Genomic DNA, 16,799 nt, shown 5'->3' on the forward strand with positions numbered 1-16,799 from the left:
TTCTTTTTTTATTCTTTTTTTTTTAAGTTTATTTATTTATTTTGAGAGAGACAGAGACAGTGCAAGTGGGGGAAGGGCAGAGAGAGAGGGAGACAAGAGGATCCCAAGCAGGCTCCTCGCTGCCAGAGCAGAGCCCAATGTGGGCCTCGAACTCACAAAACCATGAGATCATGACCCGAGCCAAAACCAAGAGTCAGACACTTAACTGACTGAGCCCTCAGGTACCCCAACATCAAATTTTCTATTTCGATATTGAGAACTTTCCCAATTACACCCAATCCACATCCCCACTCATTTCCCACTATTCTGCCTCCTCATCTCTAACCACATCAAATTTCTCATCAATCCCTAAACGTTTGTTTATCAGGTCTCTTTCCTGGGACATTTTCATTTACTTGCCACCCTCCTTTCACCCCAACTTCTCCATATCAGGATCTTGGAAAATTCAGCTCAAATTGTGTCTTGTTCCTCAACCTGATAATCATCCTAGGGAGAGTTAGTCATTCCTATCTCTGGGTTTCCAACATACATGAAATGTATATTTATGACAGCTCATATCATAACATCCAGTAATTATTTAGGTATCTTTCTGCTCCATTAGCCTATGAGTTGCACAGATACCAACAATGTCTTATTGACTTCTGTAAATATCCCAGGACTTATCACAGAACCTGTGTGCAGTAGGGACTCAATCAATATATGAAGAATTAATAAACATACCTTTCTGTGCTTTAATTAGTTGCTTTCCAATTTCTAGAGTCACATAGGCAGTACCATTTAGAACTATGTCAGTTATGGTCTTCCAAGCATTAGGAGAGAGTCTTTCAGTGGGAGAAATAAAATTCCCTGCTGCATTGTTTATCACAATCTAATAAAGCAATAAGGCAAGTTATAGAAATTTTTAGATAAGGAAGAACATTTTCCCTCCAGAGTTTTTACTTCTAAAACATACTAAATCCAAATACCATTAAGGTAAAATTGATAGTCTGCTATGAAATAAAACCACAAGATTTGGTTCAGTTTTACTTTTTTTGAGCCTGTAAAAATCCCCTGTGTTATTTACCACATTTCAGAATCCTATTCCCTGTCTCAAAATTAGGGTAGAATCTATCATTAAGAAAACAAATACAGATTAAGCATGTCTACCACTTATCTACACTGTATTTCAAGGAATCTCAAAATGCCTTTTAATTTCTGGTGACATTTTGGCTTACTTTACCCAATGAAATTCTTGCTTGATAACATGTTTCTTCACTATCAGTAAAGATTCTACCCAGCTCTATTAGCAGACTCAATATTACTGGTCTGTCTGAAAATATCTTTAACTCAGAAGAGCGCTCTCTGAGACTACTGGAGGAAATTGCTTCTTTCCCATATGTGAACCAAACAACAACCAAATACTCATACACAACTCGGGTCTTAAAAGGAAAAACCTGGAGTATTTTATTGATTTCTTTACTTGTATTATTCTCCTCTACTGATGGAGATAATCAAAAGTTATTAGGAAAAGCAAAGAGCATGAATCATTTAAACTAGATATTGTGTTGTTGGATAATTGCTCTTATTTCATAATCTTATTAAATAAAGTGAAATCAAGTTTGTTCTATATGACTGTAAATGCATTTTTTAAGTATTTCTGAAAGGAAATGGTATAGCAGTTCACCTAAACTGTTCCCTGCTCTGAGCAGAGCTGGCTCTTCCCTTAAGAAAGAAAATAGCTTCTCAACACAGCACTTGCTCACGTACATATTTTATTTCCTGAGTGCATCCTTAGTACTCTTGTGGGTGTTATCAACATCCTGTTCTGGCCTCATCAGCACTGAACTTACGTCGGGATGTCCCGCAACTTTGATCAGTTCTGACACAGTGTTTTGCACCATTTCAGGATCCCTCACATCACACTGAACTGCATGAACCTGAAAAATAACACAGAGAAAAAGAAATCCAACAATTTCCAGACTTCTTAAACCAAAAGCATGAAAAAGTTACTTAAACATGTTTTATTTGTAAATCCGAATTAAATAACTCTTTTTAATGTACCTTATTTCCAGTCTGAGAAGAAATTTGTTCTGCCGTATCTTTCAAAACATCAATCTTTCTAGAAATAAAAATATGGTACTTTGCATGAATTCTGAAATGACTTCATATTATATTTTTCTTTTTAATTCCATAAACTGAATTCCATAAATTAAACACAAAGAGAATCTATAGCTTAAACACATGCATTTTTGACAAAATACAAAAGCTGTATCTATAAACAAATCAGTTTGAATGAATTTACTTTCCACAAGTTAATTTAGTATAATTTTTGTATACTTGATACTCAATTATTGAATTATTTACTTTTAAACTAGTTGCTTTATATCTACTCATAGTTTAAAATTATTTCCTTAATACAAAAATGCTGATTCAAAGGGGTACATGCACCCTAACATTTACAGCAGCATTATCAACAATTGCCAAATTATGGAAAGAGCCCAAATGTCAAATGTCCACCAACTAATGAATAGATAAGGAAGATGCGGTGTGTGTGTGTGTATATGTGTGTGTGTGTGTGTGTGTGTGTGTACACACACACAAAATGGACAATGGAATATTACCCAGGCATCAAAAAGAATGAAATCTTGCCATCTGCAACAATGTGGATAGAGCTAGAGAAAATTATGCTAAGTGATATAAGTGAATCAGAGAAAGACAAATACCACGTGATATCACTCATGTGTGAAATTTAAAAACCCAAACAGATAAACACAGAGAATGGGGGGAAAAAAAGAGGGAGGCAAATAAAAGACTCTTAACAATAATAGAGAACCAATAGAGGGTTGTTGGAGGGGAGGTGGGCAGGGGGATGGGCTAGCTGGGTGATGGATATTAAGAAGGGCCCTCGTGATGAGCATTGCTGTTATATGTAAGTGATGAATCACTAAATTCTACTCTTGAAACCAATATTATACTATGTTAACTAAAATTTAAATAAAAACTTAAAACATGAAAAAAAATAAGTAAATAAATTTTCTTAATTACAATAATTTCTGTTCCCTTGCCCAAGCCTGCTTTAGAAAGAAAATACATTTATGATATAATGTAACCTTATATTATACTATATGAAATCTGTTATGTATAAAATTTATGTTAGTAGATTTTAGACCAAATTTATGGATATAAAAGCATTATATGCATTTAGCTTCATACTCTCGAAAGAAACATGAAAAATAAACCATAAGCATAAATTATGTAGTGTTACAAAGAAAATAAGATTTTAATACTTGCAAAAATGTTACAATATAAAAAAATGTTCTGGCAAATTTGCATGAAAGGAAACATCTGAAAGAGATTCCTTTGGCCCTTTGTAAATTACATTGTGACTTGTCATTCAGATTATTATTCAGCCTATCTAAAAATTTTACACTATTCAAAATAGGAGGAAGGTGAAGATTTTTTGACCAGTCTTTAAAGTTCTACACTTACATAGGCATAGAGTCCTAAAAATAGTCATAGTTATAGGGCCTAAATAAGAAATTCCATCTACATGGCCTTATCCTTCCCACATTTATCACAAGAGATGTTTTGAAATATCTACCCATCTTATAGAAAATGGAAGGATTATATCCATTACCCAGGTACAAGGCTAACTAGCCTTTGAAGCAGTAACTATAATCACTCTCACTGAAAAAAAAAAAAAAAGCAGCCTCAATACAGTAGTTTTTAACTTATCCATTATCAATCATTACTGATCTTCCTCAAGTTAATGATGTGGTTACACCCAATAAACCCACCATAAATTCAAAACACCGTTAAGTTGAAAATGCATTTAATACACCTAACCTACTGCACACCATAGCTTAACCTAGCCTACCTTAAACACATTAGCCTATAGTTAGGCAAAATCACCTGATGCCAAGCCTGTTTTATCATAAAGTGTTGAATATCTCACAGAAACTTACTGAATACTGTACTGAAAGTGAAAAACAGAAGGTTTATCTGGGCACAAGATGGTCGGAAGTGTATCGGTTATTTACCCTCATGACTGAGTGGCTGACTGAGAGCTACAATTCACTGCCAGCATCATCAGAGTATCTCGTCACATATTATTAGCCTGGGAAAGGTTCCAAATTCAAAACTTCAAGTACAGTTTCTACTGAATGTGTATTACTTTCACACCATTGTAAAGTCGAAAAATCCTAAACTGAACCAATGCAAATCAGGATCCCATCTGCATTTCTATCATTACAAGTATAACTGATTTTTCCAAGGAGATTTACTTAAATAATCTAAAGGATATTCACAGAAAATGATGATGAAAATCAAAAAACTCTGGCATATAGTGTTTTCAATACTGTGGCACAGAAATGTTTTATACTAGACTCTTGCCAGGCAACTGGTGAGCGTGACTTACCGGCTGGCTATCACACACTGAGCACCTAGGCTGGACAGAAGAGCTGTCATTCCTTTACCAAGGCCAGTACCTCCCCCGGTAATAAACGCCACTTTTCCTTGAAAACTATTAGGTGGTAGCATCGGTTTTCGAAGGGGCAGGAAGAATTTAGACTGAAACGCTTCAAGGTTTTGATACAATATTTTTGTTCCATAACTGAAAAACTGAAAGGGAAAAAAGATTAATTGAAATTTTCACACGTGCATTTCCACAAAATAGATGAATTTCAAAAAACTTACTCTTGAATTCACTATTAATCAAACTCTTGGATTAACAAACTCACTGTAAACTTACTGGTATCGTATTTAACCAATTATTACTTTTTTCCCCACTGGAATGTTAAGTAACACAGTGGAATGGGTAAAAGCATGGGCTTTGGACAAAGACCACATAGGACATATTTTCTCTTTAATTGTATAAACTTCAGCAAGTGATTTAACCTCTTTGTGCCTCAGTTTCTTCCATAAATGAAGACAATAAAAGAACCTTACTCTTGAGACATTGTAAGCATTACATGAATTAACATAAGTAAAATACCTAGAACATTGTTTAGCATATACTAAATGTTCTATAAATGCTAGCATTATTATTTACAGGGGTTTTGCTTAAATTTATATAAAAAGAACTGACATAAAGCACATTCATCTTTCAATAAGAATAACTTGGATAAAAATCACATTCCATCTTTGAATCACTGAAGAAAATTACTACAAGTCCTTATAAGTTTATTAAATCAAATATCTCATCCCATGTTGTCTTCTGGATAATAAATTTAGAACAGATAATTATTTGTTATATTTAAAATAGGGAAAAAATTAAAACATTTTACACTGAAAACATTTGCATTGCCCTATCTTATGCCTTACAACTTACATTCTCACATTACTTGTAAAAATCACTGCCATTTTCTCACCTTTAATTATAAAAACAAACTTTAAGTGTTGAACATAATAACAATAAGGAGCTAATTTCATTAAGTGCTTATCATGTGTCAAGACTCGATATCTTCACCAGCCCATGAAACAGGTATTATTTTAACCTCACTGTGCTGTGGAGGTGTGTGTGTGGGGGGGGGGGGGGGGGGGAGTTATGTTAAATATATTTTAAATATATTGCCCAAGTCCCAGAACCAAGATTCAAATGTGGTCTGATAGGCTCCAAAGCCCTCCCTCATCATTACCTTGTATATTTCCTCTCTCTACTCACTGAACTCCTACAGAGCTTAATGATCACACCAAAAAGGCATGTGATGTTCTCCATCAGGTCATGGTTGCAAGACTACAACTCCAAAATGTATCATTTCCTGCTAGAATATTCCTATAAGCTAAGTGAGCTGCTATCAGTTGGTCTTGGGTATCTAGAAATTTCTCCTAAGGAAATAATTGGAAATGTGGTCAATGATTTAGGATAAGGCTGTTTATCAACTGGAAATTACACAAGAAAATGCTTATGATATGATGTTACGTGAAAAAAGAAGTATACAATATGTTAACTGTAAATAAAAATATATGCTTGGGAAAAAGACTAATGAAATAACAGTAAGTAGTAGATTCACCATTAATCATGTGCCAAGGTCTACTAAAGACTTTAAATGCATTATCTCACAACAATCCTATAAGGTAAATTCTATTGCTATCCTCAATTTATAGATGAAAAAGGTGAAACACAGGAAGATCAAGTAACAAACTTTTTTTAAATTTTTTTAATGTTTTTTTTTTATTTTTGAGACAGAGACAGAGCATGAGCAGGGGAGGGACAGAGAGAGAGGGAGACAAATAATCCGAAGCAGGCTCCAGGCTCCAAGCTGTCAGCACAGACCCCGACGCGGGGCTCGAACTCACGGACCGCGAGATCATGACCTGAGCCGAAGTCGGATGCTCAACCGACTGAACCACCCAAGCGCCTCAGTAACTAACTTTTAAAGACAAATAATAAGTAGAAAAGACTTGATTCAAATCCAAGATGTGTCTGGCTTCAGAGTCCACCCATATCTTCCTTACACAATTACTCTCTCTAGGTGATGAGATTATGGATGATTATTTTTGCCTTTTGTTGGGTTTTTAGCATTTTTATCTTTTCAATATGTATGACTTGCTTTTACAATCAGGAAGAACATGTTACTGAAAGACAAAATCTGAAAGCATGTATAAAATAATTGGTGAAGATAAATTTGTAAATCTGATTATGCTCCAGGCTGGTCTTTGTACATCCTTTGGCTTCAGGTTGACAAAGCATTTTCTTTTTGTATCCTCTGCCAAAGCAGAATAATCCAAGCAACCTACAATAATCTTTCTCTACATAAATAGCAGTTTTACCTAAGGCTGCCACCGCCTCCGAGAATATTACATTAAGATGATAGAACAGGAAATTTGCACAAGTAGCTTAGGGAGTCTGTCATTACTCACTAATGATGAAAAAACCGTGTTCCAATTTTCCAAAGACTCTAAAATGAATTTTTATTTATTTAGTGTTGCTTTGTACAGGGAATGTGATGTGGTGCTTTACAAAAGATAAATTATGCAAAATATTTGCATATAAACTTTTTTTACTTATCCTAAAACATTGTCTCAACCTCCCAAATGGTAGAAGAATGTACAGGTAAAAATAATCAGTTTGATTAACAGTTCCTAATAAGTGTCTATAACGTATTAGGTTACTACTTAGCACAGGCTTACCTGTTGTATTTTATTTGATCTAAACAACACTGATCTTTCCCACCAAACCAAAAGTGAAGAAATTGATATGCTATTTTAATTCACATTACCTTCTAATAATTCATAGCATATATGCTGTTGAATATTAAATTCAAGCCATCTATTTGTCTACAAACAACTTGTTCATTTTAACATTAAGACCCATTGAGGTGAACAGACCTCATAGAATCTTGTTGTATTCGGTCTCCTATTTCTACAAAGAATTCTGAGCAACCTGAAATAGCATTTTGGCTATTTCTTTTTGTTTTTTTTTTTTAATTGTTTTACTATTTATTTATTTTTGAGAGACAGAGTGTGAGGGGGGGAGGGGCAGAGAGAAAGGGAAACAGAATCTGAAGCAGGCTCCAGGCTCCGAGCTATCCACAAAGAGCTCGATGCCAGGCTCAAACTCATAAACCGTGCCATCACGACCTGAGCCGAAGTCGGATGCTTAACCAACTGAGCCACCCAGGTGCCCTTGCCATTTCTTTTTGAGTCATAAAAAGTAGATTCAAAATAGACTTTTAAGTTTTCAAATCTTGCTCTGTGCTTTTTCTAGAAATCAGTTGTCTTTTGAAAATAGAAATAATACCTTGCATATCAAGATTGAGTTCTCTGGATATCTTTAAAACCTAAAATTCTTACAACCCTCTCTCATCTTCCATTTTGGCAAACAAATTCACTTTTAGAATTAGAAGTTCTACAATCTCCCAGAAAAAGAAAATCAGTTATCATCTGCCTCCATATGCACGACTCCCCCACATCATATAAACAATATCTATCTCCTTCATGTGGTCCTAAACAATACCATCTAAACTCATGAAAAGTGATTGTACTTTTAATCCTCAGAATGGCAATTCTTTAAGAGCCTTGACTGTCTTCTCCCCGGAGGATGAGGACTGTATAGCAATGAGATTTATTCTTAAATTACCTAAGTATTTTGGCTAGTCTCAAATGTCTAGAATAAACACCTACAATAAAGGCAGATTGGTGATCCTAGGCCAGATGTTTTATTAGGCCTGCCCAATGTTTTAAAATAATTTTTAAGTTCATTTATTTTTTAAGAGAGAGAGAGACAGAGTGTGAGTGGGGGAGGGGCAGAGAGAGGGAGACAGAATCCAAAGCAAAGCGGGCTCCAGGCTCTGAGCTGTCAGCATACAGCCCTACATGGGGTTCGAACTCATGAACCATTGAGATCATGACCTGAGCTGAAGTTGGACACTTAACCAACTGAGCCACCCAGGCACCCCCAATGTCTTAAAACTTTTGAGCCAATATTTAGATACTGAGTGAATTCAGATAAAAATCAGAAGCTCTACTGACACTGAGGTTCAGCTTCCAATAAGGCTGAGTTAATGCCTACTTGAGACAAGACCTAAGCTCTGCCCAATCCTCACTCACACAGGCAAAGTAAACTCTTTTCAGTGGGCAATCACTGTCATTTTATAGAGCCTCTCAGAACTTGAGGCATTTGAGTGCATGACTCCTAATCTAGATAAAACCCAAGAAACTAATACAAAATAGAAAAGGGGAAAATGGTTTTTCTTTTTTCTTGTTCTTTTTTGTACCACAGAAAAGTTTCTGAAGTTTCATATAAAACAATTTTCTGTAAAAGTAATTGTTTAATGATCGAGGTACACTATTAAGAAAATCCAGTTCCAAATCTGTAAAAATCCTATAATAACAGACACTCACACAGAAGTTGTGGGCTAAAGGTCATATTTAAATAGCTCTTAGCTTAGTTATCTCACTATCATTGTCACCATTACTAATTGACAGGGCTCCCACACTAAAATCGCATACCTCAAAAATACAGATGTCCTCTAGAGTTGAAAATACAAAAATTAAACTCTTTACTGGCATTCAAGCTGGACAATACAGCCTCAACCTACCTTCGTAGCCCTACTTATCAGTTTCACCACTTAGAGGTTTATTCTATGCTCACCAACCCCTCAGCATTCCTGAAACTTGCCAAGAACTTTCACCTTCCAGTCTTTGCTCGGTCTTTGCTGATTTCTCACTTGCCTAAACTAGCCACTTTCTTTCTCAATCAGCCTTCAAAACCAAGCCAAAGTGTCAAAAACTGTTGACACTTTTAAACATGTGTGTCTGTTAAAAATGGGCCAAATGAATCCCTCCCCCCATCAGGATCTTAGTCTTTCTTAGCCTTCCGCACCAGACTGTGAGCACCCAGGAAGACAGAACAGTCTCCATTCATAACTATAATAGGGTGTCTTGTTTTTTTAAGGAATAATTTTTTTTGAGTTTATTTGAGAGAGAGAGAGAAAGGGAGGGCATCAGCAGGAGAGGGGCAGCGAGAGAGAGAGAGAGAGAGAGAGAGAGAGAGAGAGAGAAAGGGAGAGGGAGAGAGAGAGGGAGAGAGAGGGACAGAGTGAGGGGAGAGGGGCAAAGACAATCCCAAGCAGGCTCTGCTGTGTCAGGGCAGAGCCCTACTTGATGCAGGGCTCCATCTCAGGACCATGAGATCATGTCCGGAGCTGAAACCAAGAGTCAGACACTTAACCAACTGAGCCAGCCAGCCTCCCCTTTATAATAGGATTTCTAACACCAGTTGGGCATTCAGTAAATGCTTGTTTTATTTTCTGTAATGCTGATCAGCCAGGGTCTGATGCCATCCAAAGTACATGAGAGAAGACAAGTAGACTCTTATGCAGCTATGGATACAACCCAGGTTTCTGCCGCATGTTTCATGAAGTTGAAATAGTCACTTCCAAAGACTCTAAATTATGCCACATTAAATATTAATCCAAATCTATTGATGTATGAGTATGAACAGATCATTTGCAAATAGAAAAACTGGGCAAAGACCTTAAAAGATAGCCCACACGCAAAAAATATATACAACCATACTTTCAACCAAGTGATGTAATTAGACAAAGAAGGTATCATTTTTCTCACAAAAGATTGGGAATACTAAAAAATATCTGATTAAAGTCACTCTTACAATCTGTTGAAATGAATTGGGCCAACTTCTTTGGAGGCCAATTTGGCAACACATATCAAAATGTTGACTAAACTACACATATCCTTTGACCCAGCAACTCAACATTTAGGAATTAATCCAACAGATAAACTCACTCTTTCGGGTGGGAGGAAGAAGCTATGTTCAAAGAAAGGCACTAAGATCAAAATGAACTTAACAATTCTATTTACAATCACATCAAAAAGAATAAAACGCTTACTAATAAATTTAATAAAAGTACAAGATTTATAAATTAAAAACTTTATACACCATTAAGAAATTAAAGAGGACCTAAATAAATAAGACATCCTGTGTTCATGGATTGAAAAACTTAATTTTGTTAAGATGGCAGTACTCCCCAAATTGATCTACAGATTCAATGCGATTCCTATCAAAACACCAGGTGGCTTTTTGCACAAATTGACAAGCATATCTCAAAATTCACTCTTAGGGACTCAGAAATACAGGGCACTCAGATGAGCCAAACAAACATATTTACTAAAGCACTGTTTGCAATCAAAAAAGACCAAAAAACAATCTATCTGCATTTCCAAAGGGATGCTCAATTAGGGCACATCCATATAACACAATACTGTGTATCTTTTAATAGAATATATTCTATTCTAATAACAATATGTTGTTATTCAATCGCTCAACAAATTTATTGAGTACCAACAACGTGAGGCATCATGTGTTAAGGAAAAAATCCAAGGTAGGGAAATATATATAAAATGCTCTCATTTGTGTGGTTTCTTTTAATGAAAATATCTCCATATATATGTTGATACATAAACAAAAATTGTTGGAAGGATCCACAAGAAACTATTCATAGCATTAATCTCTTGGAGAGGGACTGTTTGTACGGTCATTGCATCCTTTTGTACTGTTGAGTGTTTGGTATGTTCATAAATTAATTTTTGATTAGAAATAGTTAACACAATATCAGATCATATATGCAAGGACACAATATAAAAAGGGTATAGAGGAAAACAAAGTGTCAGCAAGAAGAACACTGGCATACGATCAGTGCTATTTAAAGTGTAAATAGTTAAGTGTCCGACTCTCGATTTCGTCTCAGGTCATGATCTCACAGTTCCTGCATCGGGCTCTGCGCTGACAGCACGGAGCCTGCTTGGGACTCTCTCTCTCCCTCTCTGTCTGCCCCATCCCTTGCTCATGCTCTCTCCCTCTCTCAAAATAAATAAACATGAAAAAAAAATTTTAATAAAGTGTACTGTATATTCCACACTGAAGTGTAAGTTATAAAGACAATGAAACATCACCCTATTTTTTTTTTTTTTTTTTTTTTTTTTGGATTTTCTAAGTACAACATGAGGTACTGCTGATTTAGGTCAACACGAATATTTTTTTAAAAACAAATTCATCCTGACCCAAATTCACAGGAAAAGAGCTCTGCAGACTGGGGCCTTGACTGTCACATTAAGATGTCAGCTTGGTAAAGACCTGACAATCTTATTTTTCAAAGGATGACTTTGAAAAATGCATAATTCTGCATTCCCAACACAACTCAATAGTCTGTGCAGACAGTTAAACCTCCAGTAACTACTTCCCAGTCTATTTTGTCCAGTTGCTAGAAGGCACGTATCTGTGCCTTGCCTGCATTATTTTCAATGTCCAGACCACTGCCACTTAAGCACAGTGGACATGGCTCTTAGCCGGAAACATCTGGAAATACAAGAGGAGGCTGGGCAGGATGCTCTACTTGATGCTCCTGTACAAACAGATAGTCCTGCAGAATGAAGAATTGTCCCACCCACTAATCCAAAACCAACCCTACAAACCATAAAAGAACTGAAGAACCCAAACTCTACCCATACCCATGGCTTGCCACAGGCCATGCTACTCTCGAGCTCTGTGCGTGTGTGGATTGCTTGAGTACCTCTCCTTCTCCTTAACTGAAAGCAGAGCACTGCACAGAGGCTCTTCTAAGCAACTGCAGAACACAGATCTCGTTGCCACAGCAACTTGAAGGTAAGGCTGAGCAAATATAAAAGAAAGTTAGCTGGACTCCTAGCTGCAGTGGCTAGGCTGAATTATGTAGTTGTTGCCAGTAGCAAGACAGAAATTACATTTTTAAGTAACGATACATCTCATAGCAATGAACATGAGTCCTTGAAAAAGTAGCTGCTGTGTGCTCCAGGGTGTGCTTCCCATTTTTATTACAGTTCTTACCTGTTGGCAGTTAGATGTGGACCAAACAGATGCTTCACCAATACCACACAATAAAGGGAGATGAAATCAAGGAGATAAATGAGCAGGCAATTTGGTATTTTCAACTGGGATCTTCACTCTGGCTAACCTCTCATTGAGTAATCTCACTGATCCCCATCACATTCGCCAAAACTAACACGACTACCTGACTTCTTTCTTTCTTTCTTTCCTTCTTGCTTGCTTTCTTTCTTTCCTTTCTTTCTTTCTCTCTTTCTCTCTTTTCTTTCTTTTCTTTCTTTCGAGAGAAAGTTCCAGTGCACAAGCAGGGAAGGGGCCGAGGGAGAGGGAGAGAGAAAATCTTATGCAGGCTCCAAGCCCAGCACAGAGCCCAACATGGGGCTTCATCTTACGACAGTGATATCATGACCTGAGCCAAAATCAAGAGTCAGATGCTTAACCAACTTAGCCACCCACACATCCTGGCAATCTTTTTTGGGGACAAAAAATAGAACCTCAACTCTTCAAAAGGTTTTTTATATGGGAATTTGCTTATATGAAAAAAATATATTAGAGATAAACATGATGTTATGAGCTGGTATAGACTTAACTCATTTACTTATATTTAGCAAGTTTTTATGGAGCATCTCCTATGCCCTAGGCACTGTTCTAGGAAATGTTAACACAGCAGTGAACAAAAACAGATACAATACTCTACCTTGAGAGATTATTTTTTGGAGGGAGGAGGATAAGTAAATTAAATAATATATGTAGTATATTATAAGCTAATACATACTGTGGGAAAAAATAAGGCATAGAATAGGGGTGGAGATCTAACTGAGGTGAATTTGAGCAAAGACCTAAAAAAGGTGAGGAAATGAGTGCCACAGTTCTTTCAGGCAGTAGCAAGAGTTAGATCCTAAAGATCCTAAAGTTATTGCTCTTGATAAAAACAAAAGGAAAGGGGGACACCTGGGTGGATCAGTCTCAATCATCTGACTCTTGATTGTGGCTGAGGTCATGATTTCGCAGTTCGTGCGTTCGAGCCCCACATCAGGCTCCTTGCTGGTGGTGTGGAGCCTGCTTACGATTCTCTCTTTCTCTCTCTCCATCCCTACCCCACTGGCTCTTCTCTAAAATTAACAAATATACTTAAAAAAATTTTTTTTAAACACAACAAAAAGAAAGGAAGCTTGGCAGTGTGCATCTTAGAGATCTAAGAATTAATCTACAAAAGGAAGAATGGTAAAATTAAAAAAAAAAGTTTCACAAAGTAAACTTAACCTTACTACCTGAGATGAATTCTGATATTTCCTATTCTATTTCAACTTATTTTTCTTAAACTCATCTTGTTCCACAAAACTGATTTCAATGTCCAGTCGTGATTATCTCTTAGCCTGAAAAATATACATGAAACTTAATGATGTACACATAGCTTTTCAACCAACTACCCCTAAAGAATGCCTAACACTTAATAGGCACTTAATGAGCATTTCCTGATAAACAGCTGAATATGTGAATGTTTTCCAGGGTAGAACTGAAATCAGCATGAGAGCAAAGGTAATTTTTTTTTTTTTTTACGTTTTTATTTATTTTTGGGACAGAGAGAGACAGAGCATGAACGGGGGAGGGGCAGAGAGAGAGGGAGACACAGAATCGGAAACAGGCTCCAGGCTCCGAGCCATCAGCCCAGAACCTGACGCGGGGCTCGAACTCACGGACCGCGAGATCGTGACCTGGCTGAAGTCGGACGCTTAACCGACTGCGCCACCCAGGCGCCCCAAAGGTAATTTTTAAAAAAATTTTTCCAACCCAGGGCCAGGCACGGAGCCAGTTCTCAGTAATTGTTTGTACTTAGGCCTACTAGTTAAACAGAACAATTTAATGTAACACTTCATAAATAGAACTCAACAAATGAAACTTTTCTCTTTGTTCTTGGTAACAAAACTACTCAAATTAGGTTTTAATTGTAACAACTAGTATTTGCTAACAAAAATCTGATGTTCCCTGGAACAACCCACTTCATAGAAGTAAAGTCTCTTCTCCTAGGAATTTAAGCCCAAGCCTGCGTGTGCCAAGAAAACAAACCACACCAAAACAGGCTTCTCTTGGCCCTGAGCCCCAATCCTCAAAACTTCTATTTTTCTTAAGCAAAAGAAATTCAAAATTGTCAGATTACAATTACTTTTTAAACGAGTTCATTGTCTAAGGGTGTCAGAAGAGCTGGGATACAGTCTGTGTGACCTTATTACTACAGGCTTAATGATTTGTGGGGGAAAAAAAATCTCTGGGGACTTTTCTGCCTCACAGAGTTGTAGGAAGAGAAAGTTCTTTGAGAAGAGTCCAGAAAACACAAGCTTCTTTTACAACGATCTGTATCCAAAACCTTTAAAGGAAAACAGTATCAACAAAACTTTGGTGTTGAACAAGTATCACTTTTTAAAAGAAAAGTTCTCTTACTTGAGAGATTTAGCATACTATTATTTCCTTGTGTTCACATTTGAAGCTACTGTCTCTCCTTTAAACAAAAAAAAAAAAAAAATTAAAGGGGCTTCTGGGTGGCTCAGTCGGTTGGGCATCCGACTTCGACTCAGGTCATGATCTCACCGTTCCAGAGTTCAGGCCCCGCATCAGGCTCTGTACTGACAGCGCACAGCCTGGAGTCCCCTTCAGATTTTATGTCTCCCTCTCTGTCTCTGCCTCACCCCTGCTTGTGCTCTCTCTTTCAAAAAATAAATAAATAAATAAATAAATAAATAAATAAATAAATACACATATATTTTTTAATGTTTAATAAACAAACAAATAAAATTTAAAAAACTACTATGGCTGCCCATTCTATTTGATTTAAAAGGGTTTTTTTCACAACTGGCAAAATAGCTTTTCAACCTAGCTAAGGAAATTGAACTTTTTGGTTTAATTTATTAAGATTTTTGAATTTGGTTGTGGAAGAGGCTGTCTTGGATACTACTGTTTGCTTTTTTTTTTTTTTAATGTTTATTTATTTATTTTTGAGAGAGAGAATGAGCAGGAAGGGACACTAAGAGAGGGAGACAGAGAATCCCAAGCAGGCTTTGCAGCTGCCAGTACACAGCCTAAGACAAGCTCGAACTCACCATGGCTCAAACTCACAAACCTGAGATCATGATCTGAGCCAAAACCAAGAGTCCGGTACAACCGAGGCACCCACGCACCCCCACTATTGCTTTGTTTTCGTCTTCCTTTCTCCTTATCCTCTCTGTCTTCACTTTCATCCCCGCCCCCCCCGCCCCTGCGCCTGTTTATTTATTTTGAGAGAGAGAGAGAAAGAGAGAGAGAGAGAGAGAGAGAGAGAGAGAGAAAGAATCCCAAGCAGGCTCCCTGCTGTCAGTGTGGAGCCCAACGCAGGGCTGGAACCCAGGAGTCTTGACATCATGACCTGAGCCCAAGTCAGACATAACTGACTGAGCCACCCAGGCGCCCCTTCACTCGCATTTTCTATTTGGACTATGAGTCCAACGGATATACATAAGTTGACAAACCAGCAAACAAGTTGGTGGAGATATAGGTAAAAGCCAGCCTTAGATGCTTCTCTCCCAGCTTTACCTCTGGGAAATGGAGTCTAGATAGCTGGGGGTTTCTCCCTTTCCATAAAAAGCTTTATGTGAATATGCTTGTATTAATGTTTAATTTGCACAACACATGAATGGCTCTTCCTCTTAAATCAAGGTCTCTTATAAGGCCAATGCCCCTTCTGGACCCCCCCCCCCAGTCCCTCTCCCTCCGCAAAGGGCCAACGTGTGCAATGTCTCCAGTCTTTCCACCTATTTCCACACAACTTTGAAACTTCTTAGGGACATGAAAACTTTGAGAATCACAGCATGACCCTCACACACTTTCTCAGACAGCAAGTGTGGCTTTGACCCCTCTTAACTCCAACCCCGCCTCCCGGCTCCCACTGCTCCCGCGTTTCTCCGCGGCCCGGAACCCCCTGTCCTCGCTCCCCGCATGCCGGGTCCGGATCTTCGCTCCGTCGTCTTACCCTCCGAGGACCTTGGCCCCGAGTAAGGAAAACTCGGCCTAGCATCGCCATCTTGGACCTTCCGGATTGGGACTGGCGGGAGCGGGGAACCGGGTCGAACGGGGTGAGGGGACGGGGGCGGGGCGGGGCGGACCGGAGAGGGGAGGAGGGGGTGGGGCCGGGGCGGGGCCAAACGGGGGGCGGGGCGGACCGAAGAGGGAAGGAGGAGGGGCGGTGTCCGGGCCGGGGCGGGCGGGAGCGGGGCCGGGGATGGGGCGGACCAGAGTGGGGAGGAGGAGGGGGCGGGGCGGGGCCGGCAGGGGCCAGGTCGGACCGGAGCGGGAAGGAGGAGGGAGCGGGGCGGGGGGGAGGAGTGGGCGGGACCGGGCTGGCACAGGACTGGACAGGCGGGAGCTGGGAGGAGGAGGGGAGAAGGGGGAGGAGGGGAAGGAGGATGGGAAGGGGGCGGAGCCAGAGTGGTCGGAACCTGGCTGGCAGGGGTCGCGATGGGCGGGAGCC

General features: G+C 38.6%; 1 protein-coding gene across 1 annotated transcript in view; it reads right to left on the minus strand.

Annotated features, from left to right (window-relative positions):
- DECR1 (2,4-dienoyl-CoA reductase 1) overlaps nt 1–16,416 on the minus strand; it is a 39,365-nt gene extending 22,949 nt beyond the window's left edge. Inside the window, exons 1-5 of the mRNA XM_030304220.1 lie at nt 16,302–16,416; nt 4,397–4,599; nt 2,041–2,098; nt 1,830–1,916; nt 721–868 (exon numbers count right to left, since the gene is read on the minus strand). Of these exons, the coding sequence (XP_030160080.1) occupies nt 721–868; nt 1,830–1,916; nt 2,041–2,098; nt 4,397–4,599; nt 16,302–16,352 (547 nt within the window). The 5' untranslated portion in view covers nt 16,353–16,416. The remainder of the gene's footprint in view (nt 1–720; nt 869–1,829; nt 1,917–2,040; nt 2,099–4,396; nt 4,600–16,301) is intronic.
- Between the last annotated feature and the right edge of the window lie 383 nt (nt 16,417–16,799).

Source organism: Lynx canadensis, chromosome F2, assembly GCF_007474595.2.
Source record: "Lynx canadensis isolate LIC74 chromosome F2, mLynCan4.pri.v2, whole genome shotgun sequence".
Taxonomy (NCBI): domain Eukaryota; kingdom Metazoa; phylum Chordata; class Mammalia; order Carnivora; family Felidae; genus Lynx; species Lynx canadensis.